General features: G+C 29.4%; 1 protein-coding gene across 1 annotated transcript; it reads left to right on the forward strand.

Moving 5' to 3' along the window:
* Positions 1-12926: 12926 nt before the first annotated feature.
* Positions 12927-24833, forward strand: TwdlE (TweedleE). The gene is made up of 3 exons (XM_065501066.1): positions 12927-13059; positions 13522-13787; positions 23958-24833. The coding sequence occupies exons 1-3, from the start codon at positions 13042-13044 to the stop codon at positions 24310-24312; spliced, it is 639 nt and encodes a 212-aa protein (XP_065357138.1). The 5' UTR covers positions 12927-13041; the 3' UTR covers positions 24313-24833.
* The last annotated feature ends 777 nt before the right edge of the window (positions 24834-25610 follow it).

The following is a 25610-nucleotide window of genomic DNA, read 5'->3' on the forward strand; positions in this document are numbered from 1 at the left end:
CTTTAAAAAATCTTTTTTTTCGATTTTGACCCATTGTAGGTCCAACTTAATATGGCCTTATATAGGTCGTTGCAAATGATTTTGAAATATCTATCATTAGATATCCATATTTCTATATTAATGACTTAGTAATCCAGATATATATAAAAAATAAGTAAAAAATCAAGGTTGTCCTGGTTTTTGTATATCTCAGCCATTTGTGGGTTGATTTTAAATATCAACAGAGCCGAGTCTATAGCGAATATATTGTTGTATGAATTATGTATGTAAGTTACAGACGGTTGCACTTTCCACTCATGGTGAAGGGTGAAAAAGGAACTTCCAATGATGCTGAAAGTAGGAAATAAAAAGTCACCTTTGAACCTAAATAACCTTTCATTCAGTTCTATCGTTACCGTTGATAATAAAAAACTCTTATTCTATGAATAATTTTGAAGTAGGAATTGAGTTTCTTGAAATCTGCAGATACAATAACGTAGAGTCTCTCAGTCTATTTACTGATTTTGTTTCTACAATAATTCATTATTTAATAAATTAGACCAATAACGGTTTGTGGCTCTTACTATGCACAGTGGGGCAGAATCAAAAATTTTTGGAAATAAATCTGTCATTTCTAAACGGCTGGTCCGATCGGGCGTAGCCAAGGAGTATTCGAGTTTAAGATATTAAAATGGGGGCTTAAAGTAGGGTACCTTCGACATATAAAATTTTTAAACACGTGCAATTTTTTGTTTCCTATCCGATTTCAAAGATATTTATATTTTTGGAAAGCGCTCGGCTAGGTCTTGAAAAAACATGCTTGCGTGTTCTATTTATCTCTTATAATTTCCGAGTTATAGGCATTTCAAAATTAAAATTTTAAAATTTTGCCATACCTTGGTCCGCTTTTTTAAAAATATGGGTCGTAAAAAATAGTTAAGTCACCTTTTCGCCCAAAAAACAGCAAAAATCAACTATTTTTTGAATACTTATATTAAAAATCGTTTACTTTTGGATCCAGAATGGATATTGCACTGAAATATTTTGTATGTTATTCATAATTTGGTTGTCTAACTAATAAAAATTCTAAATAAATTTTAGTTTTAGAAACTCAATGAATATGTAATTAAATCTTTATTTATTAACGAATCGCAATGAAATTTTTAACGTTTTTTATCTTTGTCATTCTAAATAACAAGGTGTAAAAATAACTTGTCAAAATGTCAAAGGCAATCTCACAATTCCTAAAAATTGGAGCGAAAATCCCAAAAATGGTATTTTTTACAATTTTGCCTATAGGTTCCATATTTCCTTTGGGGCTGGGAAAATACTTTGGCGATAAATTAAGGTTTCCAAAGCTGCTTTTTGTTTTCTGATACCAGCTTTGGGCTTTTAGAACATGTGGCACAAATTTGAATTTTTGATAAAAAATAGGTCAAATTCTCCGTAAAGATACCTTACAGTAAAACATAAAATTGTTATATGTTCTTAAAGAAAGTTTTTTTTTAATAAAAAAAAGTTAAGTCACCTTTTCGCCCAAAAAACAGAAAAAATCTACTATTTTTTTAATATTTAAATTGAAAATCGTATATTTTTGGATCCATAATAGAATAGATGAACTCAAATCTTTTGTATATTATTCATAATTTAGTTGTCTAACTAACTAAAAAAATTCGAGTCCATTCGGTCCAAAATTGCGCCCTATATTTTTATAGCGGACAAAATTTATTTATGGCAAAATTTGAAAATTTTAATTTCGAAATGCGTATAACTCGAAAATTAGAGAGAAATAGCACACGCAAGCATGTTTGAAGACCTAGCCGAGGGCTTTTCAAAATTATTAAAATCTTTGAAATCAGATGGGAAACAAAAAAATGGCACGTTTTTAAAAATTTTACATGTCGAAGGTTCCCTACTTTGAGCCCCCACATCGACGCCCCTGGAGCATTTGCATAGCCCATTTTAATAACTTAAACTCGAATGCTCCTTGGCTACAAACCTTGAAAACAATGAAAGATTATAGTCATGACAAGATGATCACAAATTTTTCATATTATGATTGTGCTACTATTATTATGATTACTAATAAACAAATAATTAAATAATGATTACCTAGGATCATATTATGATATTTTATTATGATATGATATACGAAACATAATATAATTTGACAACCATACAATGTAATCATAATATGACGTTGTTTGATTATGGTTACCACAACCATGTTTTTGATTTGATTATACTTATCGCATGTCGCTTCCATTGTAATTCACTTAAAAAACTTAAAAAATTGTTACTGTTTGCAAAGTCACATGTCGACTGCTCACCTTTGCAACACAAACAAAACAAACAAACAAAAAATCCTTATTTAGATATTAACAAATAAAAATTATTAGTAAAAGTAAGTCATATAAAAAAAGCTGCTGCACACAATACGCGAAGCTCTGCGCATGCGTAACAGCAGGAAGTAAAATGAGGACTATTCATACGAAGAAAAAGTTAACAAATAAAAAAATAAATTTTTTAAATTGCGTGAGACACTTGTCACATGACGATCTATTGATACAAATCTTAACTAATTGGATGGTCTTAGTTTTTCTATAGTTTTGCTTTCTGGGAATCGAACACGCAACAAACATTTGTGCACAATGCAAGGCAATGTAATGCCAATAAAAAAGTGTTTGAAAGAAATTTTAACACAAACAGTTGTTTTGGTTTGATTTTAGTTGATTTGGTTGTGTGAATAAAAATGTCCTTTTGGCAAAAAATAATAGTAAAATGAAATCATAACATCTTCTTGCTGGTTTGTGTAATCTGTCTACTACTAGGAAACGTGTGCAACAGTTTTCGAAATAAATTCCAGTAGTAAATGATCAACAAAGAAGTATATGTTGCCGGCAGTATTGATTATGAAAAAGATGGACAACATGTGTTGTCAATGTAGCGGTTTTTATGGTAAATGGAAAATTCAACATAAATATCTTTAAGTTTTGACTTTTGGGAAGGCATTTAATATTATTGCGTGGTAAAAACGATACTAATTTTAACGCTTTATATGGGGAGCAAGCACTTTAACATGACGTTGTCATTTCAGGGGTTCAATTGACACTATTAAGAATGCAATGATTGGGAAGTTTTGCCTCCTCCGCTTTATAGTCCAGACCTTGCCCTGTCCGACTACTACAGTTTCGATCAATACAGAAAGCTCTCTCTGGGATACGCTTCACTTTGGAAATGAGGATCAAATATTGGCTTGATTCGTTCTTGGCCTCAAAATATGACCATTTATTTTGGCTCGGAATCCATATGCTACCAGAAATAGATGAAAGGTCATAGCAATATTTAAATAATAAATCTCAATATAACGAATTTTTCCGGGATTTTCCTTACTTCTAATTCCACAAGCCATGGAAAGAGTGTGTCTTGTAAAATTATAACAAATTCCCCGAATGTTTAAAATTCGTTTATCAAAATTTTCAAAAATATGAGTTTGGTGGCTTAGGAGTTTATTTTTTAAATAAAGCTGGGCAACACTTGTTGCATTTGCAACACATGTTGCCACATACTCTTCTACATAGTGGCATACTAATAAAAATTTATCATTTTATTTTGTTGCATTTGTAAAGTACGACACATGAGAGTGTGACAAAGATGCATTTTGACTGATTGTCGTTTATAAGTCGTTAAGTCCAGTTCAAATATGCTCCAGGCTAATATAGCAACACAACATGTTGGCCAAAACAAATTTACACACGCACACACATATTTTCAAGACAAGATGCTGCCGAAATTACCGGACACTTGTATGAGAGTGAAGATGTGCAGGGGGCTAATGAAATATATGTGGCATGGTCATAAAACTCGTGCAAAATTAAGTTTGAACAAGCTTTGTTGGTCCCACAGCTTCAAAATCAACCAAAAAAGGAAAGGAAAAATATTGAAAAATACATTAAACCATAAGATGCATATCAAAGCAATACATATTTTCACTACAATTGTAGGTGAAAAGATGTTTTATTTAACAGAAAAACAAGCGAACAAGAAAATAAACTCATTCATAAATAAAATACAACAAAAAAAACACGATTGTTGCATAAAACATTTCATTACTGGAATTAAAAAACCAAAAAAACGAAAAATAAATAGCAAGAAAAGAAAACCAAATCAGTGGTGATTGTCCATCATCATGTTGGAATTTTTTGGTGGTGTAAAAGACAACCACGATGATGATGTAGCAGATGATGCAGATGATAATAATGTTTGGTAAATGTTGTGCAAAGCAAATTTTGACAATTTCCAAATCTATAATTTGTTTAATAACATTTTGGGGGCATTTGCTAATTTATTTAGGAGTGTCTGTCATTGTACAATTTCCAAGTTATACAAATATTTATTTCATCAAACCACAACTCAAATACTAAAGAGCGCAACCAGGAATTTAAGTCGTTTAAAAATTTTTAAGATTTTGGCAAATTGAGTCAAAAACGTGTTGCGTCTTTTACTGGCCATGAAATAAGTATTAAAATCATTTGAAATTTAAACAAATATTTTGTCGTTTACATCAAAAATGATTGCTCTTTTGTTAAATTGACATAATTGTTAGTAATAAACACCTTTTTGGTGGGGGGAAAAAACGTGATAAAATTTATTTGCAAATTTTTTTTTTTTTAAAATCTGAAGAAAAACTTTACAAATGCTTAAAATTTTTTGAGAAATTGTTCATGTCCAATTTAATGTTTTTTACGTAAAAGTTGTAATTTATCAAAGTTAAGTTTATTTAGTTTTTCTTTGGTAATAAGTTTGAGTCTTTTTTTTATAGCTTAATAGATTTTTGTAATGAAATTATTAAAATTTTTTAATGTTAATTATTTAATTGATTTCCACACCCCATAGTTTTCATGCCGAGATAAATATTGCTGTAAATTAAATATTGACTGCTAATTAATTAGCATGTTATGAAATAATTTGGTGATTTTAATGAGCAATAAAATTGCCTCGTTGGGGGTGAGTTGCGTTTCTTATGAAATGTTTATTGAATTTAAATTTTTACAAGTTTTTCCGGAAATTTTTATATTTTTGATAGATATTTTGCATTTATAAGGATGTTTTGTCAAATCAAGTTAAATGAATCTAAACACATTATTAGCATTTAATTGTAATTAAATCTATTGAGTGACTTATTTGAACTACAATTTAAATGAACTGAATCGGAATTATCAGTCCTCTCATACATTTCGTTCGGAATGGTTTCAATTCCGTATTATTCCGATAGATTTAGTTTTAGCTTCTTCAGATTCCGTTTGATTTTGTCAATTTCAAAAATAGTTTTTAATTCTGAATTTCCAAATTTAATTTGGAAATGTGTTGTATATTGAAAAAAAGTCAAGGATTTGTTAAATTAATTATTTAAAAAAATTAGAAAAACGAATAATTACAAACTACTTAATATCAATTCCTCTTATAAAACTGAAAGTGGTTTCATTCCGAAAAAAATCAATTTACTTTTTCTAAGGAATTCTGTGACATGGGGGTTAGTGTGTCCCAAAAAAAGTTTTTTTTTCTTATTTTCATGGATGCTCAAGCATAATTTAAAAGCTTGGGTAGAGTATTTCCGAGATTTTTCGAAAGTGGTTTAGAGGTCGCTCAAATCCTGTTTTTGTCAAAAATCGGGTTTATCAGCATTTTTTGAGTTTTCTTCATAACGTTGTCCATAAATTATTAAGAATTAATTTATATTTCAAACTGCATTGTTAGTTTTTTTCATTTTCATAAAAAATTTAAAAGTTATAAAGCCTTATTTACAAAATTTATGGAAAAATTACGAAAAATTGTAATGTAGGGCACCTTAATGAGCCAACTCATTGCAAAAACTAAAAAGTTTTGCACACAAAAATAAAGCATGGACATTTTTCATTTAAACTGTGTCCTCGAAAGTAATGAAAATCGAGGGTCTTGACAAAGTTATGAAGAAAACTCAAAAAAAGGCCGACAGACCCGATTTTTGGCAAAAACTTGACTTGAGCGACCTCTAAACCTCTTCGGAAAAATCTGAAAAAAAAATCCCAAAAATACTTTACCCTATAAGCTTTCAAATTATGCTTGAGCCTAACAAAAAATTTTTTTTTGGGACACGATAATAGTGGTGAAACATTTAATTTGTAACATGATTCACCTTATATTTTATACATCATCAAATATTTTCAAAGTCACTCGGTTGTGTCTTCACTGAAAGGAACTAACACAAAACTTGTCACGTGGTAGGGACCGGTTTGAGGTCTAATAACTTTCATAAAGAAGACCTGTAAATTTCACATGGCGATGTCCTTCACGCAGAGAAAATACATATGTAAGTAGGACATGGTTGTGGCAACTATGCTATGTTCTAAGCCATCATATATATTTTTTGTAAACAACTTTATGGTTAAATGCATTATATTTCAACTCTAAAATTATATTTATTTAAAATTAAGGTGTTTTTTATAAGAATATTTATAAAGGGTACTTTTTAAGACCGATAAATTTTAATATTGATATAACATAAAAAAAGTAAATTTTATTGGGTGTATGACTTAAAAAGGCGAAATTTTTTAAATTTCTTTTTTTTGAAAACATTTGTACAATATAAATTTATTCAAAGTATTGTCCAGTATTAGCTATGATACCTTTTCCTTCCTTTTTGACAACATATCACTGGTTTAACATGCAAAGGCTCTAAGTCCATATTTTAACATTTTACAGGAGAGACTAAAAACAATCAAACTTTGTTTTGTGTAAACATTTTTTAATTCTGTAAACGCAATTTTTTTACATTTTTCTTTTTTTTTAATGTGCGTAAAAGATATATATGTGCATAAAGAGTTCAAAGAAACTGTACTTTTTATAAGATCTTACAGTTTTTTCTTGTGATAAATTGGATTAAGCGCTTTTGCACATCACTACAAAACAACGACAAAAAACGAGATAACTGCAATTTTTTCTTTGTAATCAATGTATTTTTACTTATTGTACATTACTTCATTAAAATCTCAATTTATAAAAAAGTGGACTTAGAGCTTTTGCATGTTAAGCCAGCGATATGGATTTCGAGCCAAAATAACTGCTCAACTTTCTGCATTGATCGAAATAAATAATTGTCGGAAGCAAAACTTCCGACAACTTTTTGGCCAATGCTCGTTTCAAAAGAATATTTGGCTTTGGTTTCAATTCGGCTTGTTGGCCGGGCATCTCTTACGCTTTTGGGTGAATGAATTGCTGCGTGAGTAGCTCCCAATGATTTTGCAAGCTCTTGTTGAGTTTGACAACAATCTTAATGTAGTAATGTAATAATCTTGGTCTTCAAACTTTTGACATTTTTAAAGCAAAAAAAGCGATATTGTTCACTAGCTATGTGAGAATAAATTTCAGATATGTGCCCTTTAAAATGACATATGAGTCATAAGCTAAACTATTATAAGATTTTGCTATAAACATAATATAATTTTATCACTTATTATGTTTTTACAAAACCGTTGAGGTGGAAACAAAATATGGTTGGATTACATATTACATGATCATATTTTATGATGCTACACAGAGAAAACATATTCGTTATTGCAACCGAATTTGTCGCCAATCGAATTTTGTCGGTTGCACGTACTATCTCAGAATTCGACTGAAGCAACTGAATATATGGTACGAGCACAAATCAATTGCTGAATTAATGGTACACGCAACTATTAAGAATTAAACCATTCGGTGCTAAGGACTGATATGTAGGTAGGGGTAGCTAAAATATTTTTTTTATTTTAAGAACAAATTATATGCAAATGTATTTTTTCCCAATTTATTTATTCTTAATATATAAACATAATCTTAAGATTAAACTAATAATTTTTAGTATTACAATGAAACAAATGATGCAAATATTCAGCTATTCTTGTCGACGAGAAGCTGATAGTGATTTGTAAAAGTCAAATTAACTGATATTGTTGGGTTTCTATTCAGACCTCAGTCATGTTGTTAAATTCCAAGGCAAAGTTGAAAGTAGAATAAAAGCAAACAAGCACCATTTAAAAATACAAGCGGATTTTAGAGATTCTCGTGTTCTAAGTTAAATGAAGGTCCCAAAGATTATTAGACTCCGAAAGATAAATCGTACATTTTTGTAAAAAGCAGCAATTTTCCTACGGGGCTTTCTTAATGGAGTCCATATTTAGTTCCATATATTCCTTGTTCACATTAAGGCTGATAGTGATTAGAAAAACTCAACCATATGTATCTCTTCTATTTGGAGCTCTCCAAATTCATCCAAATTTACTAGCGTTTTTTGATGCAGGAATTTGTTATTTCCGTGTTAGTAAATCTGAAATGGATTTAAACACGCTATTAATACATAGTTATATTCACGATTTTAAGAAAAGATAAAGCTAATATACTTACCCATTCATGTCCATCAGCTAATTTTAAATTTTTAAATTTAAAATTCAATAAAATTTATCGTATTTTGTATTTTGTATTTTGTATTTTTCATTTTCAATTTATTTTATTTTAGAAATGTTATACAAAAATGTCAGACAATTTTCTGTCGGTTGAGAACACCGAATTTGATTTTCTTAAATCATTATCGAATTTTCGATTACATGAACTATATACATATTGCTGAATTATAGTTAGTTATTGTAGACGAATTCATAACATACAGTTTATTTCATATACATATTGGTTCATCTAACTAACATTAGAGTTGTTAGTACCATAATTCGATTCAAATTAGCCCTTTTCTATTCATAACATAGAAAGTCAGTCGAGTTTATAATCTTTTAATAATAACTATAAAATTTCAGTTCATTTGATTAAATATTAACAATAGTAACTGATTTCCAATCGATCTGTTTTCTGTGTGTACACACTAATAATATTATGGTCATATACGATTTTTCTTTGCCTAAAATTGAAATATTTTAGGCACTTTGTAACAGGTCAAGAAATTAACCAAAAGGATGTGTTCTTTTTTGCATATTAATTGACCACAAAATTTGATTACAATTAATTAATTTAAAACTAATTTTTAGCCACAAAACTTAAGTTTTTGCCGCAATTGGAAATGATATGTGACGAGACTAGTGAGTTTAAAACAATTGACACAAATTGTCTCTTAATATTCACAAGTATTCTTAGAAAAAGTTAAAAAATAAAGAAACACGCTTTTCCAAAGTTTTGGCACTGAAAATTTGCCTCGTAGTATTATTACATTTCTTTCATATACCAATAATTACTTAAATTGTATTTTTCCTTTAGTTAAACATATAAAATACTTTATGTCAATGCTTGTATTACACAACAATTAGAATTATGTCATACAATTGTTAAAAACGTTATTTATGAAACCCAAAACAAAATTGAATAAAATAAATAATTGTTAATTTTCATGGACAATTTATTTCTCGATCTCGAATGCAGCAACTATGTTGTGATTATTAATTTAAAATGTTTGAACAAACAATAACAATTATCAATTTACGTGAAGAACTTCGGACATTGATTTGCAATTAAAGAAACAAATGCAACATGTGCTATTATGTTCACAAACTGATCTTCAAAATATCAAAACAGACACGATAGTAAATATTGAAAAAAAAACAGCTACAGAAAAAACAAACTATAACAAACCATCACCAGTTCAATATGTACTCGACTGCCAACAGACAACCAGCTATTACAGGCAGAGATACAACCTAAGAGATGTTTAAAAGATCACCTTGAATATCATAATGAAGTTAAAATACTTAAAGTTTATAATTAAGCTACTCTTTACCCACAGACACACACACACTGACATAAAATTTTGTGTGATTGAAAGAGAGTCTGAAAATTAAAACAAACAACTTTTGGGGTAAAATGAAAATGAAAGTGATCGTGTTTCCGTCAATACGATCCACAATAATGTAGCTTTAATTTTTTACTACTTTTAAGAGTAAGTTGAGTATGGTGCTAAAATATGACTTTTTGATGAGTCTTGTTTTTTGTTTTTGTTTCTTGAGTAAAACTGTGTTAAAGTTTGTGCGGGTAAGCCAGATGAAATGTTCCTGTAATAAACAAATTTCCTTAAATCTCCTCTAAATTTTAAAATTGATTCCTCTTTATTTGATTTTAAAGCCAAAATACTTGAATTTGTATATTTAAAAAACTCAAATTTTACAAAATTTTTTAAAACATATTCAAGAAATTTTAAGACTGCTGTATGGGATGGGATGTTATGAAGGATATTTAAGGGAATAACAAAATGTTTACAATAATTTGGTCAATAGAAGAAATACTTTCCGCAATGTCATATCACGAAAAACCTATTTCGTTTTCATAAAAAGATTATTTACAAAAAAAAAAAAACGATTTTCACTAAATATCCAATTTTCAATAAAAATCAAAGTTTTCACTAAAAATTTAATTTTTCAATAACAATCAAATTTATCAATAAAAATCCAAATTTCACTAAAATTAAATTTTTTGATAAAAAATTATTTCTCGTTAAAAATCCATTTTTTGTTTAAAAAACTGATTTTTTCAAAAAATTTAAGTTTTCATTAAGAGCCCATTTTGTTCAAAAATACAATTTTTCATTAACAAACAATTTTTTTTTTTAAATTCCAATTTTTTGATGAAAACTATTTTTTTTATAATTTAAACGAAAAACAAAAGTTTTTTTCTTCCATTGATTTTTACACCAAATCAATCGATTTTTCACTAAAAGATTTGTCTGACAATAGAGGCACTACTCCACGGGCTGTTCTATCTTCACTTGCCTACGCAGATGATGTAGCGGAACACTTTATCAAGAACATTAAAGGCTAAGATGTGTATGTATTTCTAAAAGAAGGCCATAGGTTCGAGATGGGGTATTAAACCCAGAAACGTAAAATGGCTAGTCGATATTATTCTATGGGGCCTCTGTCTAGTGAGGCGCAATGAACAAGGTCTCAAGCTACGTTTCCGCATACACCGTAATCGGCACCGAAAACAAAATTCTATACATTTGCGCCGAAAAAAAGTTTCCGTAGCTTCAAACGAGAATTAAGGAGAATAGCAATCCTGATAACAGGAGCATTGCGTACGACCTCGACTAAGTCGTTTTTCACGCTACTGAACTGAATCCAAGTCGATTTAGTGGCCAGAATTGACATTTAACACCAAGCTTCGATCAAATCCCTGACAGGTGTTTATACGATATCGAATTTAGGCCAGGAATGCCGGGTATCGCTAAATGGGATGGCGACACTTTCAACAGTTGTTCTCATATGGGTATGTGGATACAAGGATATTGAGGGCAATTGTATTGCTGATTATTTGGCGAAAAAGGCGCATTGATGTGTGATGTTGAGATAGTCTTCCGATGTTGCATTCCGTTGTCCACTTGCAAACAACGGATAAATAAAGTCCACTATATCTACTTGTGCTATCACAAGAATGATATGGCCTGCGCTGGACTATAAGTGTACGTCTTATCTACTTAGAATGCTACGACAACAACTCAGCCACATCGTGGCGGTGATCACCGGGTGCACTTTTGGCACCCATGCTGGAAGACTTGGGCTGACTCACTCTCAATGAAGAAGAGAACATTTTACACTTTTTATGTAATTGCCCAGCACTGGCGGATCTGCGTTCTAGGTTCTTAGGGAAACGCTCCTGTATTAGCCTCTCTGAATTATCTAATAGAGAATTGGGATGCATAGATGCCTACATTAGGAAGAGCAGATGGCTATTAAGGCTGGATATGCCTCGGGTTTGTGGCCCTGAATCCATCGAATAATGGTCTCATTCACTTTCTCCTTTATTTTTCAATCATCTTTTGCGACTTTCAACTCATACTATAAATCCTCCAACATTAACTTTAACTTGCCCTCATATCTTTTTCTTTCTATCTCTTACTTTTTCTCCCTTCTTTCTTCTACTTTCAGGCAACACAAAGGGAACTTCAATGAACCCATGTTAGGTGTGCAAATCTTCTTTTGGACGACTACCTGGTAGACTAATACTTGTAGCATTAAAGTTATAGTTAACGAAATAACAGCAATTACCGTTACCGAAATAATCCAAATTAGCGTTATCTTTAAAATTTCTGAAATCGGTAGGCAGCCGTAAATATACGGAATTAATTCCGCTTTAAAGCTAAATTTCAAAATGTTCAAAATTTCGTGCGTAATGCTGTCAAACTACATATAAAATATTTGTGAAATAATTTCGCAAAAGCAAATAAAATAGAAATACATCTGGCAACCTTATTTTTCCACTCGAAATAACATAAGCAGCACTTTTTTCGCACGAAATTAAAACCAATAGCTGATCATTTGTATATAAAATTTTTCGCAAAAAACAACCATAATTTTTCGCAAAAATTAACAAACTACTAAGCTTTAATTGGAATGGAAATCTATGAGAGACACCAAACACGATTGTGGGAAAAACCCGCTTATCATCTGGTGGCAACTCTTTGAAAGAGATAAAACTGAGAAGAAAAAAATCAAAACAAATCAAACCGAAACTAAAGAAGAGCTTAAACTACTCATATTACACGCACTTATACACACGATAATAATGATTAAAACGAAGAAGTGAAATGAGTGGCGATTTAAAATGTTTTCGATGTTTGTTTTGACAGTGTTTCAAATGTGTGTGAGTTGGTTTACTTGATTTTGTATTTTGGCAATTTAAGAGTTCGTGATATTTTGAAGTTATTTTACTCATCATCATCCCCATTACACTACAATATTAACAATAATGAACAACAACAACAAACAGCAACAGCCGATGGTAATAACAGCAGCAGCAGCAACTACAACAGACAGCAACAGTAACAGTAACAGCATTTAACCATTGTTGGCCATCATCATTGGTATAAAAGAAACTGTTGTATTTACAAAAAGACACAGACACAAATCAAGTGTACAACAAACAGTTACAACAAATTTGATAATTTCCTTTAATTTGTTTCTATTTTAACTTTTTCCGAGTGCAGGAGAACAGTGTTTTGGTGATAGAAATCCTTTAAACGTAAAAACGTTGTTATATAAAAAATTAAACAAAATGAAGCCTTTTTGTGTGGTATGTGAAACAAACAACTAAATTTTAAAAGAAAAAAACTTTTAATCTCAATCAAAAAAATAATGAATTATACAAACAAAAAAATTAAACAAAAATTGGTTATAAAAAAGCACGGAACATATCAAATAACCATGAATGTGGAATTATAAATTTCATTAAATATTTAAGTGTTATTTTTTAATAAATACTACAAACACATTATTTTTGTTAAAAATTAAAACCAAAAAAACAATAAATGAACAAAACTATGCTGCAATTAAATATTGTATTACAAATGTATTTTCCTGTAATATTTACCATGAATAAATAACTGTGTATTGTTGCATTTGTTTTTTTTTTATTTAGTTTTTTTATAAATTAACCAAGTGAAATATAAATAATTAAATAAATTGTTTTAAAAATGAAAAGCAAACAAACAAATAAAAAAAATAAAATAAAACCCAAATTTCATTTCTCGTGTAGGTTTTAGTGGTTTTGTGCGCTGCTAGCATGGCTTCAGCTCGTCCTGAACCCCCACGTGATAGTTATGCAGCCCCACCATCCAGCAGTTACTCAGGCCCTCCATCTAGCAGTTATTCAGCACCCTCTAGCAGTTATGCACCCAGTGTGCCCAGTGGTAGTTATGGTGCCCCACAGCCTGTCTATGGTCCACCACAACAACCACCAGTGATACATAAGCATGTCTATGTTCATGTACCACCACCAGAGCCAGAGTATCAAGCACCCAGGTGAGTGAATGAATGAATAGTTGGTCTGTCGGTCGGGTCGGTCTGACGACATTGCATTTTGTGTGTGTTTGTGTAGGGATTTTAGTAAATAATTTCCTTTTTTACAAGGACATTTAGTTGTATGAAAGAGTTTGAGTGTTTATTCAAATTAATTGTGGTATTGAAAGGATATTAATTAAGACAAAAGGATATAGTTTATGCAGCAGCTGCAAGGATTAAACAAAATGTATGTATTAGGCTTTTAATGAGGAGGATAAAGTAGTGCATGTACTTAAAAAACTCAAATTGTAAAAGTTAAGTTTAAAGTTTTTGCAAATCATAAAATAGTAACAGCTAAAGTTAAACATTTTTCATTTTGGAAAAAGTTATAATGTAAAGCATGATAAGTCACAAAATCACAATAATAAATTAAAAATCTTTAACTTTTAAAATATTTGAATTTTTTTAAATGTTACCTCAGTAAATATATTTATTACAAATCAATTAAAATATTTGTGGTAAACACATAAAAAAGGTTTCAAATTCTTGTGACTTATCACATTTCAAAGCTAAGCAATTCAATTCTTAACACAGTGAAGGTTTTCATTAGCGGCAAATTTAAGGATACAATAAGTCTTAGGAATTTTTAATAGCCAAATAGATTAACTGCTCGAAATGTAAATAAAATAGAGTACATTGTGTGATATACATTTATTATTTAATTCTAATATAAACAGTTAACAGATTTGCAGATGGCTTGCATTAGAATTTAAACAAAAATAATTCATACAATTTAAATGCAAATAGATTAAGATTTAAAATTAAGTTTTATAGAAAATTTCTTTTAATTTCTTTGCTTTGTCACAAAAATCTAAAAAATACAAAAAGTGCAGTTAATCATTTTGGCGAATAAGTTGCGCAATTGAGTTTGCGTCCATTAATTTGGCATGTAGGAAATATAAAGCAGATTTACTTACGTATCAGTTATAAGGAATTTGTATAGACTTTCGCAAAATGTACAAAACATTTCGTTATTTAAACAAAATTATTAAGGACGTTTGTAAAATCAAATAAAAAAGTGAAAGAGTATTTTAGGGAAAAATAAATTAAACTTTAGTTAAAATTTCTTTTTATTACCCCCCGTAACACGAAGGCTAATAATTATACTGACAGTTTTCATACAAAAATAATTTTAACCGACAGTATAACTATTAGTTAAGGCATAACCAGGCGTGTTAATGGGGGTTAGTTGTTTTAAAATTGAGAATTTGAATAATTTAAAATTGAAAAGAACGTAACGGGAAAAATATTTTTTAACACGAATTTGTTTCACCTAAAACCTTATAAATTTTAGAGAATTAAAAAAAAATTTAAATGAAAATTATAAAAAATTGCCTAAAATTGTATTCACTAATAAATTTAAATGAATTAAACAAATTTTTTGAAATGAAAACTTCAATATTTTTTTTTTAAATTTTCTTTACCTAAGAATGTTTAAAAATTCATGGTCTATTATATACTATCAATGTTGAGACTAGTAGTTCAATGAAATTATAAAATATTTCTGTTAATACAAATATGATTTCATTTGAAACCAATATTCAGCATATTTAGCGCTTTTTAGATTGATGCACGGTATGTTTTGATCATAAACTGTTTATTTTGAATTCGCCGCATTTTGTAATGCATTGAAGATCAGCTTAAATTTGGTATATATATTTCTATATTTGTTTGTTATTGTGACTCCCCGTAAAGGCTTTATAGTGAATGAAAAATATTGGAAAATATTTGTATTTAAAATTGTGTATAGCAAAAATGTACAGCAATAGAGAGTTCAGACTAAGACATATCTCATTCACTAGAGCTGATATTACATCTACTTTAAAAAACATTAAATTGACAAATGTTTGACAGAAAATAAAAAATTACAGTCATACCAATATGATTGTAACATAACCTCAATTAAAACTAATAAATAATTCTAAATATCTTAAAACAATTTACTATCAACAGCCACAATTATTATGAATTATTAAAACAATCTAATGTTTCCTAAGCTGTATTTCATTAAACAAAAGCTTTATTATAAATTAATTCAATGACAATGTAAAATTACAAAAAAAAACTAAAACCAAAGAACAGGAAAATTAAAAAAAAAATAAATAAAAAAAGACACACAAATTAAGGGGGAATTATTTCATATAAGAGTATTAAAATCTAACCCCACAGTATTTGTGCTTTTTTATTCACAAACCTCCTCAAGTAATTGACAACTAAACCACAACTTGTTAAAAACTGTGTCAACAACTTTAAACACTCAACAACAAAAAACATGAAAAATAAAATAATTTTTATCATGATTTCTGGTAGCAAACAAACAAAATTTTGAGTAAAAAAAAAATGTTTTCAGTTTAAAACAAACAATACTTCATGAAAAATCATAGTAGAAAACTGCAAAAAAAAATCACCTCAAAAAAAGTTTAAGAAAAAACATACAGCCATGATTTAAAACCATTACCTTCACATGAATGAAAATTGTGGATGGCGAAAAAATATTTATAATTTCCGTTTTACGCGAACTTAACTATGCGTGCCAATAACTCCCCTTTTAAAGTTAAGCTCAAGTAATGAAAAAACAGCAACAACTTTAACAAGAAACCTAAAGAAAATGTTGCTCATGGCGTTAAATTTGTATTGGCACAAGTCTTTAGCACAAAAAATAAAAAAAAACACACTGATCGTTTACAATGTTTAGTACAAGTTTGTTTTACAAGTAATCGATCCATGCCGAAATTTACGATCAATAAAACAATGTGAAATTTTTGAGCAAAAAAATATAAACAGCTACAAAAAAGAGTTTTATGCTTTTAATGGATATAAAACAAATAGACAAAAAACATAAGTATCATTAGCAGACAGGTATTGACCAATGTAAAAAGCATGAGGAATTTGAAATCTAAAATATAGAAATAAGTTCTTTCTGTGGCTTTCATTCTGATGTGATACTGATCTTGTCACTTGTTTGTTGGCAAATGATCTATCTGCTTTCTCATATAATCTGCTGGTAAATTGAAAGTCTCTAGTTAGCGAGATAGAATCGAATTTTCGTTCAGTTTCTTATACAGTTCGAATCCCTGAATCTTCAGCGTTTTAAACTTGTCAGCATTTTTTCATAGAATATTTCATAAATTTTAAAACAAAGAGACGATGTCATCATTAATGTTATCAACTAATTCCCACGACAACTAAATTTTCACTAAGATGCAGCACAAATCTCTTTCGGTTGGATGTTTAAAGATTTTGACAACAGCACACAACTGCTAAATTAAACATCTGAGTTTTATGGTTTCAAAAACAATATGTGATTTTCTTGGAGACCTATTGGTTAGTACTTAAACTCACTGAGACCAAAGTATGTTGTTGTTAATACAAATCCCGAATAGCTTATGTGACTCGACATTAAAGCAGTGATCGGCAGTGATTCAAAAATTATATCAATCAAACAGCTGATAAGATTACAACAGAGAAAAAATGATTTTATAATTCCATGTTCTCTTTATGCCGACCACTGCAGTAAAGTGATACTTCAAATGCCAAAGTTATTGTAGGCAATGAAGCTTCAGATATTTAGCAATCACGAGATGCTTTATTTCATTTTCCAGAATTTGAATTTGTTAATTTTTTTCATAAAATCTGCATTTAACTTACCACCCCTGTTGCTCTTCAACATCTCGGGATTAAAGCAGTGATCGGCAGTGATTCAAAAATTATATCAATCAAGAGCTGATTAGATTACGGCAGAGAAAAACAGACATAATATTATAATCCATATTCTCTTTATGCCGACCACTGCGGTAAAGTGATATTTCAAATGCCAAAGTTATTGTAGGCAATGAAGCTTCAGATATTTAGCAATCACGAGATGCTTTATTTAATTTTCAAGAATTTGAAAATATTTGTTAATTTTTTTTGGCATAAAATCTTTATTAAACTGACCATCCCCTGTTGCTCTTCAACATTAATGAATTGAAAGTTTCTGGTCAAATTGAAAAGAAATAAATAAAACATTTTCGTTTCGTTGATTTGTTGAAAATGTTGGTGGCCATTATACTCATGTGAACCTAAAACCATTATTTTGTTTAATTTGAAATTACAGTGCAAAAAAATGGAAGTGATTTTTTTTTGTTTTTCAACAAAAAACAAATTGTTAACAACTAACAAATTCATTTTAAATCGTTTTCTTCAACCGAAATGGGAAAATACCTAAAAGTGTTGTTAGTTTTTTTTTTTTTTGTAGGTTTCTGTTAATTCATTTAATTTTACTTTGGTGTTGAGATGTTAACATGATAAATCATTTTATTATTTGTTTTTAGAGATTTTGTTAAGATTCAGGGGATTTATGAGATTTTAAACAGCTTTTGTATTAATGAAACAGTGGCTTTTTAAGGTGAAATATTTTAATTATTTTTGTGTTCAAAAGAAGCTTAAACAAGTTTTATTAAATTCGTATTTGAAATGGGAGAAATTCTTGAAAAGAGTTTGATTTATTATTTATTATTTTTTCACACAAACCTTTGCATGTTATTAGTAACTAGTCACATGACTAGCGAAAAGGTTTAAAAACTACATATTTCACCTTTGATTAGTCAGACTGCTCTAATAGGAGAAATCCCAATAAGCACCAAAGCCCCAGTAATTCAAGCACTTGAACATTTTGTTAGAATATATGTAACTTGAATTCAAATATACTTAATTAAGTTTTAAACTTCAAAAATATTTGAACAAATTTAATATTTATGTTTCCTTTTTACTGAATAATGCATTTGATATAAAGTGTAATACAATTATAATTCAATTGCTTGACTAAAATTCAAGGCTTGAATTATATTTGCTTTCAACTTGAATTCCAGTAAAAATACTTATTGGGCTTTGTTTCTCTTTTGATAACTGCTTCAATTCTTCACAGAAAAGTTTCAGAAAAGTGACAATTGGCCACCCAATAGGTTACTTAGGACCAATCAAGTAGTTAGTTGTAAAAATAAAACGATTATTAATTTTACTGAACTTTTCATATGAACACCAGTAAAGTGATAATTGACTTTTCAATAGATTACTTGGAAACAATCAATTGGTTAGTTGGAAAAATCCAAAATCATCATGCATTTTACCTCTCCCTTCTAAATATTACATCAAATGAACAACTCTTTGCATGAAAATTGAATTGTGAATTGAAGTGTCAATTGACTGTAGTTTAATGTAGGATAATTTTCCATTTTCATCTCAAAAACCAGTGTTTTTAGTAGTCCAGTCTCATGATTTATGTTTGATTTTGGTAAGGCAAGGTCTGAAAGGATAATATTTTGGAATCCCAAATCTGTGTTTAACCAAACTTAAAATTAAATTTAAATTTTATTTCTCCTTTTTCTTTAGAAAAACTGAAAAGCGAAAACCCCTTTCCCATTTCTAATTCAGAGTTCATTCCCAAACTTTTCTTCATGTGTGGCATTTGCTAAATCATTCAAATACCCTGACATTTGAAATGCAATAACAATAGTTTCAGATTTGCCAATAATGTTTATTGTTCCCATTGCACTAAAGCTTAATAATTTAGTTATTTGTCTTTCTTTCTTTGTCTACATGACCCAGACCAATTCATTGAACTTTTACCAGATTTCATTGCTTGGTTTTTGAAGTGGTGATGTTGGCAGCTATTTAATGGTTTTTGTTTGTCATTCTTGCGCCCACTCTCCTTCTCTGTTTCAATATTTTAGACTATCTTGGCCTTAAGTATAAATATTAGCAATTGTCTTTAGAAACCCATTATTAAGCGCATCCTCCTGTAAATCTTAGATAAACTACAAATCATGGTTGGTGTCTTAAGCAGACTTGCACTTGGTACATGGTGCAGTTACATCTTCTTATTACTTTTGTTTAGCTGTTTGGTTGGCTTTTGTTAACTTGGCCAATTCGACTTTCAATTTCATAATGATTACGAGACTATTGAGTTATACTATTACTTTATTACATATTTTCCTAAACCCCAGTTGGAAATTTTCTGCAGCTTCTACTGCTGCCTTAAAATTTTCATCTAGATATCTTAGGGAGCCTCTTAAGGATAAGTCAGGTCTTTACAAGCATTTGCCTGATATATGTCAGCACTACAACACCATCTGTACTGACAAACTCATGACGTTTCTCGCATTTGTCCCCTTTAACCTAGTTGAGTGAAATAGAAAAATTAGCGGAATTTTAATCTGGAAACTTGATGACATTGTGCTGAAATATCATTAACACTACTTACCTAAAGTGTTTTAAACTGTCTCTATATTCTTTTGCCCTTGTCTTCAAAATAAAATTTCCAACTAAACTTTTTGCATATTTTTTTGTACTTTTTTGTTACTGCCAGCAAACAAAAGTGTATCTGTAACTTCGTTATAAAGATAAAAAATCCATTTGATGATCCGCATTGTTTCAAACTGGAAAGTGAAGTCTTTGTGTTTCCATAGAAAAAAGAAACATCATTTCAAACTAAAGGATGTTTCTGCTTTTAAAATTTTGATTGGAGAAAGGAAAATTTGCTGCTTTGTATTATGTTTTTTTTGTGTATCAAATGACAGTTTTTATGTTTTGTATAAAATATGTAATTGAAAGTCAAGAGTATGAGTAAAAAGCCGTGAAATATTAAATAACTGCATTAATTACATAAAAAATAGTTAAAAAACAATTGAAATAATAGTGTCTCTAAAACAGCACTTAAAACATTTAACAAGTCATTTACTTCAAATAGTTGTAGTGGAGCAAAAAAAAATAAATAGTTTTGAGAGGATCACGTTTTTTAACTATCAATATTGAACATGTCATTTGAAATTTATTACAAACTAATCTGGTTTAGTTACAACTTTTCAAATCTGTCATATGAACTTTTTTATTTCCTTATCTATGTTATAAATGAGTAGGTAGACTGTGGATGAAATGTTTAAACAAATCAATTTAATATTTCACATTTTTAAAGTTTTTGCTAACAATTTATTGCAGCCTTAAAATTTCTATAACAGTTTATCATGAAGAAAAACAGCAGGACAAAATTTATTTTAGAAATTATAAAGGGAGTGCTGATTTCATATAAAATTAACTAGAGCTGCTTATTTTAATCTTAAATATTAGACAAAAGCTGATATCAATTTCAAATAAATCTGCCGAAAACTTTTTGTTTATTTGTGTCTTTGCCTCTCTAGTACTACTTTCAATAAAATATTTAGTGGCTTCACAAGATATCCTATCATATGATACTGTCATAATGTTATAATATTTCACAACAGTTTAAAAATGTTTTTATTGGCTTTCAAGCAAAAAAATAATGCTACTCTGTAGATATGTTTATTGAGCTGTCGTAGCCAAAAATCAGAGAACTGCGCCGATCGTCTACGAGTCGTGAAATATTAGAACATTAGGATAATATGACTTGATAGGACACCTTGTGTATCCACTAATTATATTTTTAAGCAAAAAAGTTTAATTAAAACTGATCTGACTAAAATTATGTCTTTGCTAAGGTGTCTAAATATTAAAAACTGTTTTTTTCTTAAAAATACTACCCACCTTAACTTTTTTTCTCTAACTAATGATCAAATTAATTTCTAAAATACCTAAACATTTTCACCTCCAAGAAATTCAAAATTAGTGTCAAAAAATAACCCATTAAGTTGACAATGAAATGATAAATTACAAGTGATTTTCACCTACCGTGTGAAATTTAGTTTCACATCATTATTTCATTGTTTTAAATTTGTATTTGGCCAAACAACAAGATTAAAAACAGCTTAACAAATAAAAGAAATCACCCACTTTTGAAACGTAATTGAAATTATCAAATATCTTTTTTGTTATTTTGGCAAATTTTGATATTTGTAAGAGTGTAAATGAATGAATAAATTCATAATGAAATGTTTTTTATAATGTAGACTTAATACGTTAATTTTTTTTTTATACAAAAAAGAGAATTATAATAATAATGTGCAGTTATGTGATGTTGTTTTGTGTATATGAATTATTTAATACTTTTACTTTCAAAAATCATGTATAAACATTTTGTAAACAAAATATAAAACAGGCAGCAAAAAAAAAGTAATTTGTATAAAAAGAATGAATTTGCAAAATCTTTTAAAGTAAATTATGAGGGATACTCACAGGTCTCTACAAGGAGGTCTTTCAATTACTATGATTAAAATATGTAGTTCAGTGCCCAATAATGTACCCAATGTTCATCTAATCTTTCTTGACTCCAAGGCTCTCCAAGAGATCACTAAAATCAACATCCACTTTAAATAGTTTCCGAAAATAACAGATAGTTATATAAGGAATCGTTGGAGATATTCCCAACGATACTCTTTAAATAGGTCCAATCAGTTTTGAAATGGTTTTATTATTAAGAAATGTTCTTAATGTAACAAATAAACCCAATATTAAAGTTTTCTGAATGACTCAAATAGAGTTATGCGAATTTTCTGATTCACAAACCATTTAATTATCCTTGTGATTATTCTAACGAGTTATGCTCGCATTTCTCAATAGCCAATCGCTTTCGGCTCTTGGTGGTCTTTTTTATTTTAAAACTACCGCTTTATCATTCTGAAAATTATCAAAACATTAATCGTTTTCAAGAAACTTTTTTTCTAGATTTTTAAATTTTCAATATTTTGAACCCTTCGAACTTCTTTTATTTTTATTTCTGTTTTATTTGTTTCAAAATCCTGTAATAATAAGATCCTTCATATGACCAATTTTACAATGGTTGCTTAATTTATTCTTAAAATAACCCTGAGATTAACAATTTTATTGGTTTACTAACTCAGAAAATTTTAACGAAATCGTTGGTAGAATGTGTCCGATATTTTGAATTTTCTAATGCGCTTAGCGTGCTAACAATACAAGTATGTTTGCGAATAATTAAAATATTCGGAATCAAATGAAATACAAAAAGGATTGGTAAATATTTATATGTCTGAATTGCCGAATTTTGAGATATCAATCCTCTGCTACACCTATGTACAATTTAATGTTAATCAAAGCTGCACAGAGAAAACAGAGCAACCGAATTTGTTGCCAATCGAATGATTCTATCTTAGCGACCGAATTTTACAGTTGTGGCGACAATATTTTGGAAGGGGTAACTAAAGTTTGGTTGCCTCAACTGAAATTCTTCTTTATCAACTGACTATCTGTTGTTAGAACTGAAAAATTCTATGTGTGCAACCGAATCATTCGATTGGCAACAAATTCGGTTGCTATCACGAATCTGTTTTCTATGTGTGCCTGTTAGATATTTATTTCTAAAATATTTTACTTGCTTCTCTATAGTGCAGAATGGTCAATATTTGGTTATTGCTTGAAACACCAGAGTTTACCTAAAAAATACATTAATAAATATGGCTCACACAAGTTCTCCATTTATTTCGATTTTTCCAAGATGAATCGGCACTGATAACTACCAGGGCCAACAATTCAGTTGTATACAAAATTATGAAACTGGAGATAAGTTCATATTCTCACATTTGTCTTTAATATAGCAATGTTACTATATCTCAGTAAAAACTCTTCATGATAATTAATCAGCAGACAACTGTGATTACCCCTAATAGTTAACACATATAGTATAATAATTATGCATATTTCTATAAACGAATGTGTTGTAAACGTCTCTAAGTTACCCAGAAAGATAATATAGGTTTTCCTTTATACACAAACCTCCATATAAGCACTTACTGCAGTACTTACATATATTTTTTAATTTAACTTAAATTGTGCAGTGTTCCGCATAAGATTCCATTTTCCATTATTAAATAGAAAACACTTAAAAATAAAAATATTTTTTTCAACCTCAAACTTAAACATGATACGGCAAATACAGACAAAATATATCTAACTCTAAAAAGAAGCTAAAAGAAACATTTTGTCAAGAGCCTGAAGAAAATTTAAAAAAAAAATGTTAGTAAAAGTAAAACAGCAAACTAACTGGAGCAAATAGTTTAAAGAAATGTACATATTAAACAAAATAAAACTTCCTGAATTGCCACACTTTTATGGCTGAAAGATTTTTAGCTTTAAATTAAAAATGTAAAAAAAATCCCAGAAATTTAGTTAAAAAACCAATTAAATAACTAAAATTTGTGTATTTTCTTTTTCTATTTGCAGAAAACCCATTGTTGTGCCTCCACCACAAAAGCACTACAAAATTGTCTTCATTAAGGCTCCATCACCACCAGCACCAACTGCTCCCATTATACCACAATTGCCCCAAACCGAGGAGAAGACTTTGGTCTATGTGTTGGTCAAGAAGCCCGAAGAGCAGCCCGATATTGTTATACCCACACCAGCCCCCACTCAACCCAGCAAACCCGAAGTTTACTTCATTCGCTACAAAACCCAAAAGGAAGAGACTGGTCCCTATCCCAACAGTATTGCACCAGCTCCTTCTGGTGATTATGGTGCTCCAGCTGCTCCCTCAGCTCCTTCGGCGCCCAGCTCTTCATATGGAGTGCCCCATTAAAGCTTTTTTTATTTAAAGAAAACAAAAAAAAAACAGGAAGAAATCTTGAATACAAACAAAAACAAATACTCAATTATAAAGCCAGACAATTAACTGGCTGCTAAAGTGAAATGTTTCACAAAAAAAGGGAAAAGTAAACTCTACGCAAGATTCTATAGTTAAAATAAGAAACTCTCTTACTATATCTCTAGCTAAACTTTAAAACTACTACTATCTCTCTCAGTCTCTCTGCAAACTACTCCTTTGTAGCTAGATTATCTTACTATAAACCCCTCTTTAAACTTTTTAATTATTAAGCGTTTTTTATATATTCTACATACATTTATACATTTTTTTATAAAAAAAGTTGAAAAAAAAAACTTTTTTAACGTGTGACAATTTATTATTAAGTATTTTTTTAGACCTAATTGTTGTTTCTCATAGATATACATACATACTATGCAAAACAAGAGAAGTAAGTTAAAAAATAAAAGATAGAACAGCCTTAATTAAAGGCAACAAGTCGCTCTTAATATCCTTGATTGATGTGCTGTTCTTCTTAGTTAGACTGTTTGTTTCATAAACTCATAATTATTTTATTTTTTTTATTAATTTTATACATTAGTTTTAAAAATAACTTTCTCTTACTGTAAATCATTAAATTAAATCAAATCATTTTGTTTGTTTAAATTTCATTATTTTGGCATTTGAATTTCAATTCGAAGCCCTGCTACACCCGAAATTCAACTCATCTAACACATTTTGTTATATCAACTGCAAATCATTTTTGTTTGTTTAATTTTTTCCATTTTTTTAAAAAAAAATAAAGTTTTGTAAAAAATACAATTTATTAGTTGTTTTATTTTTTTAATTTTTAGGAAAATAATAGGAATGAACGAAATTGTATTGAGTGTATGACTTAAAAATGTTTAGCTTTTAGTTTGAAACATTTGTACAATATATGTATATTCAAAGTTAGCTATGACCTTTTCCCATCTTTCTGGCAACATAAGGATTCCGAGCTAAAATAAATGTTCATCTCTTGAGACCAGGAACGAATCAAGCCATTATCGGATACTTTCAAAGTGAAGCGTTCTACATCGATCGAAAGAAATAGTAGTCGAACGGGACAGACTATAAAGATGGTGGGCAAAATTTCACAACCACTTCAATCCAAATACATTTTAACAGGTATTTGGATTGACGTGGCCGATCATTGTCATGATGGTCAATGATCTCTTCAAACGAATCAGTTACTTTTGGATCAATTCAGCTGCTCGTAAAAGTTTTGTAAATGGCTGCAAGCTCTTGTTGAGTCG

This window comes from Calliphora vicina, chromosome 2, assembly GCF_958450345.1.
Source record: "Calliphora vicina chromosome 2, idCalVici1.1, whole genome shotgun sequence".
Taxonomy (NCBI): Eukaryota; Metazoa; Arthropoda; class Insecta; order Diptera; family Calliphoridae; genus Calliphora; species Calliphora vicina.